The sequence below is a fragment of the Brassica napus genome, chromosome A5 (assembly GCF_020379485.1).
Source record: "Brassica napus cultivar Da-Ae chromosome A5, Da-Ae, whole genome shotgun sequence".
Classification (NCBI taxonomy): Eukaryota; Viridiplantae; Streptophyta; class Magnoliopsida; order Brassicales; family Brassicaceae; genus Brassica; species Brassica napus.
In genome coordinates, this window is record NC_063438.1 from 1,445,698 (window position 1) to 1,460,779 (window position 15,082).

At 38.9% G+C, this 15,082-nt stretch overlaps 4 protein-coding genes across 4 annotated transcripts; 3 read left to right on the plus strand and 1 right to left on the minus strand.

Annotated features, from left to right (window-relative positions):
- The first annotated feature begins 387 nt into the window (after nucleotides 1–387).
- LOC106396654 (UDP-N-acetylglucosamine--dolichyl-phosphate N-acetylglucosaminephosphotransferase-like) lies at nucleotides 388–3,276 on the plus strand. The gene is made up of 11 exons (XM_013837113.3): nucleotides 388–795; nucleotides 877–964; nucleotides 1,480–1,571; nucleotides 1,651–1,769; nucleotides 1,847–1,962; nucleotides 2,042–2,169; nucleotides 2,256–2,342; nucleotides 2,514–2,574; nucleotides 2,668–2,708; nucleotides 2,779–2,899; nucleotides 2,991–3,276. The coding sequence occupies exons 1-11, from the start codon at nucleotides 440–442 to the stop codon at nucleotides 3,048–3,050; spliced, it is 1,269 nt and encodes a 422-aa protein (XP_013692567.2). The 5' UTR covers nucleotides 388–439; the 3' UTR covers nucleotides 3,051–3,276.
- On the minus strand, nucleotides 3,177–5,704 carry LOC106450664 (U4/U6 small nuclear ribonucleoprotein PRP4-like protein). Its single transcript, XM_048779499.1, has 6 exons — nucleotides 5,661–5,704; nucleotides 5,459–5,559; nucleotides 4,447–5,096; nucleotides 3,896–4,352; nucleotides 3,619–3,816; nucleotides 3,177–3,522 (listed from the first exon to the last, which is right to left on the minus strand). Exons 3-6 carry the CDS (start codon nucleotides 5,073–5,075, stop codon nucleotides 3,337–3,339), a joined length of 1,470 nt encoding a protein of 489 aa, XP_048635456.1. The 5' UTR covers nucleotides 5,076–5,096; nucleotides 5,459–5,559; nucleotides 5,661–5,704; the 3' UTR covers nucleotides 3,177–3,336.
- Nucleotides 5,705–7,887: 2,183 nt separating this feature from the next.
- On the plus strand, nucleotides 7,888–9,645 carry LOC106396215 (cytokinin dehydrogenase 1-like). Its single transcript, XM_048779500.1, has 4 exons — nucleotides 7,888–8,696; nucleotides 8,828–8,955; nucleotides 9,036–9,296; nucleotides 9,379–9,645. Exons 1-4 carry the CDS (start codon nucleotides 8,066–8,068, stop codon nucleotides 9,643–9,645), a joined length of 1,287 nt encoding a protein of 428 aa, XP_048635457.1. The 5' UTR covers nucleotides 7,888–8,065.
- Nucleotides 9,646–10,443: 798 nt separating this feature from the next.
- BNAA05G02250D (inactive TPR repeat-containing thioredoxin TTL3) lies at nucleotides 10,444–14,981 on the plus strand. The gene is made up of 12 exons (XM_013892372.3): nucleotides 10,444–10,936; nucleotides 11,020–12,163; nucleotides 12,239–12,481; nucleotides 12,606–12,735; nucleotides 12,920–13,072; nucleotides 13,154–13,374; nucleotides 13,468–13,537; nucleotides 13,621–13,827; nucleotides 13,913–14,148; nucleotides 14,249–14,327; nucleotides 14,407–14,541; nucleotides 14,620–14,981. Exons 1-12 carry the CDS (start codon nucleotides 10,648–10,650, stop codon nucleotides 14,791–14,793), a joined length of 3,081 nt encoding a protein of 1,026 aa, XP_013747826.2. The 5' UTR covers nucleotides 10,444–10,647; the 3' UTR covers nucleotides 14,794–14,981.
- Nucleotides 14,982–15,082: the final 101 nt, after the last annotated feature.

The following is a 15,082-nucleotide window of genomic DNA, read 5'->3' on the forward strand; positions in this document are numbered from 1 at the left end:
AATCAGGTTCTTATTAGTGTGTTGGGTTACTTAGCCACTGGGCCTTAGGCTCTGTAACTCTCTAATTTATATCAAATCCTTAATCCAAAGCAAAAAATTGTTTTTTTTTTTCTAAGCAATTTTTCTCTTAAATTCTTTATTTTTTACCAAATCTGTTTTTCTATATTTTTAAACTCAAAGCCTAAAATTTCTTCATCACAATGTAATATCATAAAAAAAACTTGTATTGATGTTTCCCTTAAGGTTAAACCATAACTAAACAGTTTTATTGATCTTTTTGGTATTTGTATGACTTTTAAATTCTAAAATAATCATACGTGGATGACACGGTGTCGTATTACACCCAAGTGGCAGATCCCTATTGGTTCCATGACGCCTAAAGGCAGAACTTGCTCTTCATCAGACGCGGGGGAAACGAATTCAACCGAACAGATCCGCCATGGCAGCTCGTAAGCGACCTTCTCCAACCTCAATCTCCACTAAACCCGACACATCGGATCAGAAGACAACCCGGAACACTCCCGACAACAACGTCTTCCATCTATCCCCTCCGAAACTGGGATCGATCTTCGTGATCTCAACTCTCCTCTGCTCGCTCCACCTCTACCTCCTCTGTTTCCACTACACCGTCGACGCCGAGCTGAAACGCTCCGTCCTCATCAACGCCGCGCTGAGCTTGGTGGGGTTTTTCGTCACGCTCAAGATGATCCCCGTCGCCGCCAGATACGTTCTGAGGCGTAACATGTTCGGTTTCGATATCAACAAGCGAGGCACGCCTCAGGGAGAGGTTAAAGTGTGAGTCTTTTGATCGAAAGTTTCTTCCTTTTCAATATGTATTCTGGAGATTAAAGTGTGAGTCTTTTTTCGTTATTACAGGCCTGAGTCGTTGGGTATTGTCGTTGGTGTTGTGTTCTTGATCGTGGCGATTATATTTCAGTACTTCAATTTCACTGAAGATTCTAATGTAAGTGTGCTTACTTCACCTTGTGCTGATTTGCTTTATCCACTGTGCAAGAAATAGCTAGCTAGGCGGTAACTAAGCGCTTAGAGGACTAACAACTAGAGGGATTACTCAGGGTCTATTAGTTTATATAAGATATTTTAGTTTTTATGTTTAATTATAAAATTATTCGGATAAAAGAAATTTGACAAATTTGTGCTGATTTGCCTTATCCACTGTGCAAGTGCAAGGCACTTAGAGTACTAACGATTAGACGGATTATCTGGGTCTATTAGTTTATATAAGATATTTTAGTTTCTATGTTTAATTATAAAATTATTCGGATGAATCATCAAATTCAATATACATGACAAAAGAAATTTGACAAATTTGTGGATTTGTATAACATTGTTGTTTAATTTTACATTTAGACTAATTTAAATTGATTTGAATCGATTTAGAAAAGTTATAACCAAGTTAAGTTGTATAAATCATGGTCTTTATCTATGTTCTTGAATGTGGTTGGTGATTATGTGTAGTGGCTTGTGGAGTATAATGCAGCACTTGCATCTATCTGCTTCATGATTTTGCTTGGGTTTGTAGATGATGTTCTTGATGTGCCTTGGAGAGTGTAAGTTCTTTTTTTTTTTTTTTTCTGTATTTTGTTTTGATGATATTCACATGACTCTTTGTTAATTTTAAAACAACAGGAAACTTGTGTTGCCGTCTTTTGCTACACTTCCACTGCTGATGGCTTATGCTGGACATACAACTATTGTTATACCGAAACCTCTAGTTTCTTATGTTGGCTTGGAAGTGCTTGATCTAGGTACTGATTGTTGTTGCATGTTACCATGTTAAGGTATCATGATTATGATTAGGTCAATAGATGTTTCAATGTTACAGGAAGGATATATAAGTTATATATGGGGTTACTTGCCGTCTTTTGTACAAACTCTATTAACATTCACGCTGGTTTGAATGGCCTTGAGATTGGTCAAACTGTTGTTACTGCCGCTGCGGTGAGTCTTTTATCTCTGAATTTCTCTCTTTCTGTTTCCTTTTTGGGTTGAGATGTGATGCGTCCCTGTTTACTTGTAGATCCTGATACACAACGTTATGCAAATCGGATCATCTACTGATCCTGAGTATCACCAAGCTCATGCCTTTTCTATATACCTTACTCAACCGCTTATGGCGACATCCTTAGCATTGCTTGCTTTCAATTGGTAAAGAAACTATTTTAAACTTATTTTTTCTTTTTGTTGAAGTAATGCTTTTTCTCTGACCAGTTCATGGCATCTTATGTTGTTAGGTATCCTTCTTCAGTTTTTGTTGGAGACACTTACACAGTCTTTGCCGGAATGACTATGGCAGTTGTTGGCATTTTGGGTCACTTCAGGTATTACATGGAAGCTATCAACTCTATTTGCCTTCTTATAAACACATCATAGTAAATATTTTCCTTTTATATTCTTATTATTGATGCTCAGATTCATCATTTGCATCATGTATCTAGTTAGTGTATGATCCTGCAACTAATTACCATGCCATCTTACTCTTCTGAATGCAGTGAAACCCTCCTTATATTCTTTCTTCCTCAAGTTCTGAACTTTCTGTTGTCGCTTCCTCAGGTTCATATCTAAGTACACTCTTCTCCAGCGTACTTTATAATCTTGTGAACTCATGTGTTTAACCATCTAACATACTATATATAATCTCTTCAGCTTGCTGGCATTGTGAAATGTCCACGCCATCGTCTCCCAAGGTAAACCATCTTTGTGGATTGATTAAAGAACAGACACATAAACTCAACTTGTCTTTTTTGGAACATACAGGTTTGATCCTGCAACCGGATTACTGACCGGAACAAAGGACGGGACACTCGTCAACGTTTACTTGAGGTTGTTTGGTCCTAAGTCAGAAAAGTCTCTTTGCATCCATCTTCTTGTCTTCCAGGTAGCTCTCAAGATACATGTTCATCACCATTTTTATAGAATGAATATAACCGCTATTGGTTTTGTGATACTCTGCTTTGTTTGTACTACAGGCTCTGGCGTGTGCCTTCTGTTTCTTACTTCGACACTTTCTAGCTGGTTGGTACAAATAAATTTGCAACCTGAAGAGGCTTTAGAAGATTCTGTCCCTCTGTGTTCTTGAGACAAATCACACGTACAGAACATAACTTATGTTCCTTGTACAATCTGATATAGCTACGTATCTGTTTTTGTTAACATGGTGTCAAGCAGTATCTTAGAGAACAAAGTTCAGACAATGTATCATAATCCTGAGTTTGGATAATCCTCAACAAGATTACAAATCAATACCCTTTTATAGATTCTATGTAAAAAAGTTAATCTCTAAATCCTTCATGCGAAATATGATGAATAAAGAAGCTAGAGATCTATGTCCATTGTTTCTCCGCCTTCTTCTTCTTTGCTATTGCTTGTCCAGAGCTTGATGGTACGGTCATGTGATACAGTTGCGATACACGAGCTATCTGCAGTGATATCTAGAGAGGCGACTTTTGACTCGTGTCCTGCTAAGCTTTTAACAAGCGAGAAATCTCTGCCTGACCATATCTGATATAAACAAAAAGAATCAAACTATAAGCAAATGTAACAAAAGATTGTTACTAAAAAAAGACTTTAGGCATGGGACTAGAGAAGAGTATTTACATTGACTTTCATGTCGTATGATGCAGTGGCCAGGAAGTAGCCTTCTTGTGGTTCATACTTCACTTGAGACACGAGGTTAGCATGAGCTGGTATAACGTACAATGACTTTCTCATTCTTAAATCCCATATACGGCATTGACTATCCTCACCACCAGATGCTAAGTGATACCCATTCGGAGAGAAGTTCACTGAGAGAACCTGTAAAGGCAGAGGAGATTAGTAAATGCTCTCGCTTTTAGCTACGAAAGAGGATTAAAGGAACAAAACTTGGTCTTACCGGTTTGATGTGTCCTTGGAATGCCAGAATACTCCTACCAGTGCGTAGATCCCAAACCCGTGCAAGCGAATCAAGCCCAGAGGATGCTGCTAATGCCCCCTCCTGCTGAAACGCAATTCCGTAGACGCTGCGACTGTGACCTTCTTGCAAAAGCAGCTCTGCTCCTGTGTTTACATCCCACAGTCTCCATGTTTTGTCAAAGCTCGTCGTCCCGAGGTACTTCCCCGATGGGTGGAAGGCAACACGCGCAAGACGGTCCAAATGACCTTCAAAAGTTTGTAGGAGCGTTCCATCGGTTTTCCACAGCTTTGCAGTTCGGTCAGCAGAAGCGGTCGCTAGGCAATCGTCCACAGGGGAGAAGACTACGTCAGTTACACGCTCTTTGTGATCTTTCAAGATAGCGATCTTGTTTGTAACTTGAGGCATCTCCCATAAGTTAGTAACTCCACTTAGAGAACTAGCCAAAGAAAAAAAAACAAAAAATTTACTAAACGAATGTGAAACTATATAAAAGTATATGGTTGAGAGTGAGAAGGAGAAGGAGATATTACCACGTGGCAAGTATTGTTCCATCTCTTGAGAAGGAGCAGCCAGTAAGAGGACGATCATCTCCAAAGCTACTGCAATCAAGGACCATGCCTTTAGCCTGCTTCAAAGCCCACTCCGTCTCTGCATCCACATCCTCATCAGGATCATCCCTCCTCCTCTTCGCACGCTGAACCCTCAAAGCAGCTCTCTTGATAGAATATTTAGCAATGTCTATTCTAGCCTCTCTAAGCTCCTTTGGCCCCTCAGTGAAAAAAAGGTACTGAACTTCTTCTTCTTCTTCATCTTCCACTTCCTCTTCGTAAGCTCGAAGCAGCCTATCCAACTGCCCGCTGACATCAAGCCTAGCCATAAGCTGAGCCAGCCTAGCTCTCCTCTCCATCTCCCGTTCCCCAAATAGAGTAATGGCATCCCCAAGCCGTCTAAGCCGGCCTCTAACGGATTTGTCGTTCGTCGGCACTGCCATAGCAGCAGCGCGGCGCCTTATCAGCAACTCCTGCATTGCCCTTTCTTGTCTTTCTCTGACTTGCCTGCTCTCTTCAGATATCACGTAACGCTCATCATCTGCTTTGGCTCCACCGTTTTGTGGTGGCCTGAAAGCAGGTCGGCGTGCAAGTGGAGTATGTTGAACCATTGGTACTAATGGCAGAGACGCCTGCAGTGATAGTAAAGGTGAAGAATTTATCAGCGTTACGGATTGAGATCACCAAAGCTCTCTAGATTAATAATCAAGACAAGTCAAGGGATCGTTTGTTTATATAGCTAACTAATAAAAACCCTATTCCTTGTAAGAAAAGGAATTATAACTAAATTACGATAAACATGAAAAAATAAGGAAAAAGGAAACCCAAAGCCAACAAGAAAAAGGAAAGTTCCAGATTCAGTTTCTCAAGGAAGTGCATTGTACAATACGACCACTAAATATTCTCTTGGGAATTTAAACGAACAGTTAACAGGCATATAGGCATCAAGATTCACTGTCACCAACTTATGTCTATAAAGGATAGATTTTTATACCAGGAATCTTCGAATTGTGTTACTATCTTCGAAACCTGAACACGAAAAGAGACTTCGCAGCTGATCTGAGATTTGTGTTTTCCGAGGAAGAAAACGATAACCTAATCAACAAACGAACGATTAGAACTCTGACTTGCTGAGAAACAAAGAGAATTGAAAAGAGAGAGACTTTTGGAATCGGAAGAAGCTATCTTCTCCTTACCTTCTTCTCGCCGGAGAGAGTAGCAAAACGGAAGAGAAGCGAAGAAGCCGAACTTTACAATTCCGATGGATCCGGGTTAAACACGAATTTTGATTCAATTGAGCCTCAATGGGCTTTATATTTTATCAGTGGATGGGCTTCGTATATTGACAAAATATTTAGAAAGCCCCATCTATACTATTATTTGCGAAGTAAATTTTTGCAACGGAACTCTCACGTTAAAAGTTAGAGCGGTTAATATCGTTTATACCCTTAATAAATAATTATATAAATAAGTCAAAATATAATAACGAATTTCAAATCTATCCGACTAAAAAAGTGATTAAAATTAATAATAAATCGTTTATACCTTTAATGAATAAATTATATAAATAGTCAAAAATAAAAATGAATTTAAAATATATCTGATTAAATAAATGATTAAAATTAATAATAATAAGAATTATCTAAAATATAAATAATTAAAAACGAATTTCTATTAATACTATTATATTTATATATTATATTAGATAATTGACTATTAATAAATATAATAAAATTTTCAAAAATAAAAACATGTTTTAAAACATAAGATAATTCTTAGATATATTATGTTGTTATCTGAAAATAATATTATATTATAAAATGAATGTTATATTTGATAATTGACTATAAGTAAATATAATAAAATTCTCAAAAATAAAATATATTTTTAAAACATACAATAATTCTTAAATATGTTATGTTTTTATCTGAAATAATATTTGTTTATTATGAAATATAAAGTTTAATGTTTGATTTATCTTTTTAAAAATATAATTAATAATTTATTATGTTGGTTTTGATTTAATATTTATAAACAGATAAATATCTATAAAAACGCTATGCCCGCATGTGCGGGAGAATACCTAGTAATAAAGTAAAAAGAGTTAAAAAGTTAGAAATTTGGCAATGTACTTTTCCGTGTTAAAACTTAAATCCCGGTCTTAATAAATATTACCGTTAGGACAATGTACTTCCGTGTTAAAACGCCGGTTTTAATAAATAGACTCAAACTTTTTTTTAAACTTACTGTTAAGACGAAAAACGCCGGTCTTAATAAATATACTCAATTTTCCATAAAAAATCAACCGTTATGAAAAACGCACGCGTGTTGGAGAATCGAAACGGATTCGAAACTTTGAGAAATATTATTGTTAGGAACGAATTTGTTTACTCATGCAACATTAACAGTGTCTATAAATACACTTATCACTCCCACTCTCACTCTCACTCACTCTACTCTGTAAATATACAACACACACAAACACCAAAACTCCAACAACAACCAAAGCCTTCTTTCATTATTTTGTGGATCCATGTCTGATCAACTCCAACTGCACGATCGATTACTTGGCACACCACTCAACCCTTACGACCTCAACACCAACGCTAATCCGAGTTCCGAACCGAAACATAGTTTGGTTCAGTCAGTGACACTTTTCCAAAACCCTAAACCCGTAAAAACCGAATGCCCCAGTGAAGCATCTAAATACGACGGCCTTTGACAAATACCGGAGAGAAAGGGAGGGTTCATGTCCTTGATTCACCGCCGTTTGAATCGTTTTGGCTCTTGACATATACGATTACAAGACACAACACAAAGTCAACATTATATATGCACATTATCTTTCTTGTAAGTACCACAGTTGTATTGATTTTTTTCAGTTTATGTCTCTTTGAACTGTCCTTGTGTAGATAATTCTGCGCAAATAGCACATATCACCTACTCGTGAAGGAAAATCATGACAAGGACTTACTTGGTATGTCATGTACCACCAATAGAACATAATAAGAATCTTTTCTTTTTTTTGATAAAATTTATTAGAATCTTTTATATGCCCACTTTATAATATGTCATTCTGGAACCTGTGGCAACAAAAGATACACGTGAATAGTATCGGTCACGCTGTGATTGGAACATTTATATGGCAACAAATTATTATATTCTCCAAAGAATCTGGAAAATTAATTCTTGGCCACATCATGTGTTTCAGACAGCTTTCCATCCATCCTGCAAAGAATAATAGCCAATGATGATGTGTGGTCCTAAGAGGGTGTGACGTAGTTCCAAGCTTAATAGTCAAACTCAAATGCTGCAAGAAACTGACAAGATAAACTGATGCAACAATGGTCAAGACTCTCTTTCCTCAACCTGAGCTCAAGTACCATGAGAGACAAGTAAGGGCCCTACTGTACTATACATGCTCTAACAGTAAGTAGATCTTAAGTAACAACAAGAGACAAAACAAAGTAATGGCAAGTAACCAGAACACAAGTTATATGACTGTACCGCCCAAAACCTTTCCTATAAGTTCCCTTCTCTACTAAGTTTACCTCTACTTCCTTCCTCTCAGTCTTTTCAATATCTCTCAAGAAAGTAAAAAATGAGATTGACCTCATCCTTACGGTTCCATAGACAAAACAACAAGACTTTCCTCAGAATCTTCATGATCTTGGTTCTTAGCTGTATACCAGGCAGAACCAATCTTTGTTCCAATCATTCAGATACTCGTTCCTCATTAGATTCACTCGATTTAGAGGGTTACATAACCTTTGATGATGTCCACAATGCGTCCAAGGACTTTGGCAACAGATACCAGTTCCCACCTTTGGCAATTCTCCATCCCAAGTCAGTTTCTGATATCTCAACAGTGGTGAGACATATCTTACACCTGGGATCCACCTCAAATCTTACAGTAGCAGCCAGAGGCCATGGTCACTCGCTTCAAGGACAAGCTCTAGCTCATCAAGGTGTTGTCATCAACATGGAGTCACTTCCAAGTCATGATGGTATCAAGATTTACAAAGGGACACAACCGTATGTTGATGTCTCAGGTGGTGAACTATGGATCAACATTCTACGGGAGACTCTTAAACACGGTCTTTCGCCAAAGTCATGGACAGACTACCTTCATCTGACTGTTGGAGGTACTCTATCTAACGCTGGAATCAGTGGTCAAGCGTTTAAGCATGGACCACAAATCAACAATGTCTACCAGCTAGAGATTGTCACAGGTAACTTCATTCATACTATATATATGCACCTGCAAAGCATCTCTGAACACTTAAAATATATTTTGACATTAAAATAAGAGTGTGTAGTCACCAAAGAAAGATTAGATAATATATTTCACGTATTGAATCAGGCAAAGGAGAAGCTGTGACCTGTTCTAAGAAGCTGAATCCTGAGCTTTTCCACAGTGTTCTTGGAGGGCTTGGACAGTTTGGCATAATCACACGGGCACGGATCTCTCTTGGACCAGCACCACATATGGTAAAGTCCTAGCCATAACATATACACAATATGATTATAAGTACTAGTTTCCTGACATAGTGAAATAATTTTTTAAATAGGTTAAATGGATCAGGGTACTCTATTCAAACTTCTCTACATTTTCAAGGGACCAAGAACACCTGATTTCGAAAAAGAAAGGTTTTGACTTCGTGGAAGGATCTGTGACAATCAATAGAACAGATCTTCTCAATAACTGGAGGTCATCATTCACTCCCAATGACTCCACAGAGGCAAGCCAGTTCAAGTCTGATGGTAAAACTCTGTACTGTCTAGAAGTGGTGAAATATTTCAACAAGGAAGAAGCTAACTCTATGAATCAGGTGAGATGTGAAAGCAAACTATATATACTCTCTTAGATCAAATCATTGGTTTCTAACATTAGCAAGAGTGGTTTCCCTGCAGGAAACTGAGAAGTTACTTTCAGAGTTGAGTTATATACCATCTACTTTGTTCTCATCTGTTGTGCCATACATAGAGTTTCTGGACCGTGTGCATCTTGGGGAGATAAAACTTAGAGCTAAGGGTTTATGGGAGGTTCCACATCCCTGGCTGAATCTTCTTGTTCCCAAGAGCAGCATATTTGAATTTGCTACAGAAGTTTTTAACAACATTCTCACAAGCAACAACAATGGCCCTATCCTTATTTATCCAGTTAACCAATCTAAGTAAGTGAGCAAAACTACTTGCAGTGAGTCCGAAAAAAAAAAAGCAAAATTACTAACAGTTTTTATGTGTGTTTTCAGCTGGAACAAACATACATCTATGATCACTCCTAGTGAAGATATATTCTACCTCGTGGCCTTTCTCCCCTCTGCATTGCAAAATGATTTAGAGCACCTTTTGAGACAAAACCAAAGAGTGCTTAACTTCTGTGAAGAAGCAAACATGGATGTGAAGCAGTATTTGCCTCACTATGAGACTCAAAGAGAGTGGAGATCACACTTTGGGAACAAATGGGAAACATTTGCAAAGAGGAAACATGAGTATGACCCTCTGGCTATTCTAGCACCCGGTCACAGAATCTTCCAAAAGGCAACACAGTTATATCCTATCCCTATTCAACTTCAATAAGCCAAGAGGGAAACATACATTCAAAGGTATCAAAAAATAAGCAGCAAGAGAGTGAAATTGATTTTTTTTTTTTTTTTTAAATTCTTCAACAAATGAAATAAACTGGGACTTTGTATAGGATCCATGAAAGCCTACAAAAAATGTCTTCACAAAAGGTTAATAACAATTCAGGCAGCAAGCATCTGTTTCTAGTTTCCCAACAAGTAAAAGATCATGTTTTTTTGCTACACTACAACATGTTAGTCTTGTCTATGATGTCCTGAAATGTCTGGATTCCATGTCTTTAGTCTAACCAAACAAAAAAACACTCACGTGTGAAGTAACACATACAATACACACGTGTGTATAATAATATTATTTTATACTGTCTTTATTTATTTATTTTTTTCCAGGGCGGTCCGGTCCTCAGGCGAAGCAAAGACGCTCCTGGTTAATGGCGAGGAAGCAAGTTTCGTAATAAGCAACCCCTCACCCACAAAACCCTAAAACACACAACTACTTCAAATCAAAAGGAGATTCGTTTTCCAGATTGATTCATTTCTAAAGCTCAAAACTTTGTACTTCGATTTTCGAAAGTTTCGAACTTTTATTTTTTCTGGGATGTCTCCGGCGGCGGCGGCAGTAGAGATTGGGTCTCCTCCTGTTGAAAAGGTCTCTCCTTTCTTCAACCCTTCTTCCGACTCTGCATTTTTCCCGGAGAGTGATCACCGAAGCATGGACCCTTCCTCTTCCTTCCATTTCGGATTTGAAGCTGGTTCAGGGCAGAAGACGAAGAGCCGGCAAAAGCCGAGGCTTGTCAAAGTGAGGAAGAACGGTAGAAAGGTGAAAGGTTCCTCCTTTTCCGGCGAGACTCCTCCTGGTTTCAATCCGTTTGCGCAGCCAAGTAAAGGTGAGTGTTTCTGTAACGTCTCTGCAGTGTTTGATTGCCTTAAAGATCCAATTTTGATAGTTTCTCTTTTGTGGGTTTTGTAGGTAGTCTCCATATGAATGGTGAGTCACCTGGGGATGATGATAAAGATAAGTCTTTTGTTTTTGGGGCTTATGGGAACGGTTCTGATGTAAAAGCTACTACAACTCCAGGTAATGCCGCAGTAACTCCAGTGTCTGATGAGGAGGAATTTAGCACACCTGTAGGTGACTTTGTCTTTGGTTCGGAGTCCACACCGTGTAGTGAAAGCAGACGTTCAGATGCGGAGAGTGGTAAAACTGGAAGAGAAGCTTGTCCTAATACTTGTAGAAAGCCTGACAGTGCGCAAAATGGTGATGGTGATGGTGAAACTAGAGATGATGATTCTGAAGTGAACCTGCATGCTGAGATGATGAAGAAGCTTAACATCAGTGAGGGAGCAAGGGAATATAGTAACGCGCCTCCTGCATTTATCTTTGGCAGCTCTGGTAAAGGTAATGCTGAATGTAAAGGCGCGGCAGCAGCATCAAGGCCATGTTCTTTCAGTTCCAATGGTTTTCGCCAAAGTGATAGTGCAGCTGATAATCAAATACCAGCTTTTCATCCGGATACTATCCACGTAAACAACTTAACAAGCACTACCTTTGGCGACTTCAAAGTACCATTGTGTGATCCTTCTTCGCTTAAGAGCAGTCTGTTTCCGGAAATGGGCAGAACTCCAGTACATGTGAGAAGTAAGCGTTCATCCAAGGACCAGAGATCAAACAAAGTCAAGGGAAAAAAGAAACAGCATGAGCCGAATCTATGCAAGGATCAGGCTTCTAAGGGTAATGAGTCTCAAGAAAAGCTCAGCTCCCCTGGATACTCCTCACCCATGGATTTTTCTCCTTATGAAGGCGAGAAATCAAGCAATCAGTTTCCTACAGAAACTCCTCTTCATCCTTCACATTGCTCTACCAATGCCAGGGATCCATCTGTCTTCACGGCAGAGGATCGGATGCCGCAGTTTTCTTTCTCAGCGTCCACCTCTCAGGGAGAAACATCAACTAAAAAGCTTCATGCTGTGAAGAAATACAGGAGGAAAGTTAATAACCTTTTTCCCAAAAAGAATCTCAACACTACCATGCGAAACAATCAAGAGAATCAAGCCAAACAGGAGCCAGCCTCTGCATCTGTGATGCCTGGTGAATGTGAGGTTTGGCGACTAAGGTAACTCTAACAGCCTTTTTCTTTGAATACTTTATGTTTCCGAGAACTGAGAGAAGTAATTTCTTTGTTATCAAGGGGAAATCAAGCCTACAAAAACGGTGATATGCGTAAAGCCGAGGAATGTTACACTCATGGTATTAATTCATCCTCTTCGTCAAGTGAGAGCTCAGAGTGCTCTGTAAAGCCTCTTGCGCTTTGCTATGGTAACCGCGCAGCAGCAAGGATTTCTCTTGGGAGATTGAGGGAGGCTATAAGTGACTGTGACATGGCTGCTTCGCTTGATCCAACCTACATTAAAGCATATATGAGAGCTGCAAAGTAAGTTTATGGCATACTTTTTCAGATTAGTTGTTTTGTTTTTATTCGTATGAATCATATCCTTTGAATAAATGAACTTAGTATCCTTTGATGTACTCAAAATGTTCTTTTGTGCTTGCTTTAGTTGCTATCTTGTGCTGGGGGAACTTGGATCAGCAGTGCAATACTTTAATAAATGCATGGAATCTTCTTCAAGTGTCTGCTTGGATCGACGAACTACTATAGAATCAGCTGAAGGTTTACAACAGGCCCAAGTATGCTTTCTCTCTTCAGCTAGATCACTTATCTACCATGCTCCAATCAATATAAGTTTGTACTATATCAGTTCATTTGTGATAAAATTCTTAGGATGTTTATTCATCCAACAATGTGATGTATCAGCACAAAACTCTGTTGGTTTCTAATTGAATACTTTTGTTTATTTTAACTTACTGGCAGAGGGTAGCTGACTATACGAACAGTGCATCCATATTTTTGGAGAAGAGAACACCTGATGGCGCATCTGGCGCATTGGTTCCAATAACTAATGCCTTGTCAATTAGTTCATGCTCAGAGAAGCTTCTTCAGATGAAGGCGGAGGCCATGTTAATGGTACCTCGTCTTTCCTTTTCAGCTCTCATTAATTAAAAATTTGTTGTCACTGAGCTTCCGCGTCACTTTTTTTTCTTTCAGATCCGGCGTTATAAAGAGGTGATAGAGCTTTGTGAGAATACCCTTCAGACAGCTGAGAGGAATTTTGTCTCACCAGGGCCTGATGGCATAGGGTCTAAGCATCACTCACTAATGGTTTGGAGATGGAACATGGTTTCCAAGTCGCACTTCTACTTGGGAAACCTTGAGATGTCTCTTGATACATTGGAAAAGCTGCAGCAAGTGGGATCTAGCCGCAATGAGTAATAATCACTTTGTCTATGTTGTGCTATAGTGAACGTGTTTTAACTTTATGTGTGATCCTTGCTGAAAACTCTTTGTTTTTTGCTCGTTAGGAATCAGGAAGAGTGTCGTGACTCACCAGCTTCTTTAGTGGCCACCATATCTGAACTTTTACGTTACAAGGTATGCTCTATGATGGCACTCAAGTGATTCTTAATATTCTGTGTGGTATAGTGTTGTCTTTAACACAATTCTTCATATTTCAGAACGCTGGTAATGAAGCTGTTCGGGCAGGAAAGTATCTGGAAGCAGTAGAGCAGTATACTGCAGCATTATCAAGAAACGTTGACTCACGCCCGTTTGCAGCTATTTGCTTTTGCAATCGTGCGGCTGCTAATCAAGCCTTAGTCCAGATTGCTGATGCAATTGCCGACTGTAGTCTTGCCATGGCTCTTGATGAGAACTACACAAAGGTATGTGGACACATGAACCTTTCTCTGAGATGGAACAGAATCCTTATAAAAGCTCATTCCTGTTTGTTTTTTTTTCTGGTTTTAGGCAGTTTCCAGGAGAGCCACATTACATGAGATGATTAGAGATTATGATCAAGCAGCTAGTGATCTCAAGAGGCTTATCAGCATTCTCGTAAAGCAAAATGGTGAGAAGACAAAAACGTCAGAGACATCTGCTGATCGTTCAATCATCAGGAAAGAGTTAAAGCAGGCTCGTCAACGGTTGTCTGTGATGGAAGAAAAATCTAAAGAGGGCATTGCTCTTGATTTCTTCCTCATCATGTATGTTCACTTTTAGCATTTACTCATGTAGTTCCAGTATAATTGTATGCTGATGACATTCATGCTTCTCTCTTTTTCTCGTTTTGCTAATTTGCTGCAGGGGAGTGAAGGCATCTGACACTGCTGCTGATATCAAAAAGGCATACAGGAAAGCAGCTCTTAGGCATCACCCAGACAAGGTAATATCTGCTGCTTGATGATCAATGTTGTAAAGCAGTATTTGCACGTTCTGATTTATCCTCTTTGATGTATACTCAGGCTGCACAGATTCTTGTCAGAAGCGAAAGCGAAGGACCGTGGCTGAAGGAGATATTAGAAGAGGTTCACAAGGGTGCAGATAGGCTCTTCAAAATGATTGGAGAGGCATATTCAGTTCTTTCTGACCCAACCAAGGTTTGCTTTCTCTCAGCAAGGCAACAACTTACTAGGAATATAAATATCCTAAGACTTTCACGTTTTGTGTTTCAACAGAGGTCGGACTATGAACTTGAGGAAGAAATTAGGAAAGCAAAGGCATCTAGAGAAAGCTACAGAAGCAGAAAGGCTGCAGAAGCAAGCACCACCTCTCCATATCAGACAAGTCCAGTCAGGCGATATTGGAGGCACAGCGAGAGGACATACAGAAGCTCGTCTCCTTGGTGGTAGAATTCTAAACTCTTTGGGTGTCACAAGCTATATAGTGATCCACTGGGTTACAGAGAATTGTTTGTTCCCAATTTTGAAAAGGGAAAGTGATGTAACTGAACAAATGTTTGTTTGCTTTTTACGGATTGTACCTCATGTAAAACATTCAAAACTATTAAAGAAATGAAAAAACTTGATTTGGTGTAACACATCCAAAAGATTAAGAGCAGGATTAACGGGGTCCCTTAAGCAAGTCTCTTATGTTATTTAGCATTAAAAATAAAAGAAAAATACTGATTTATCAAAGACA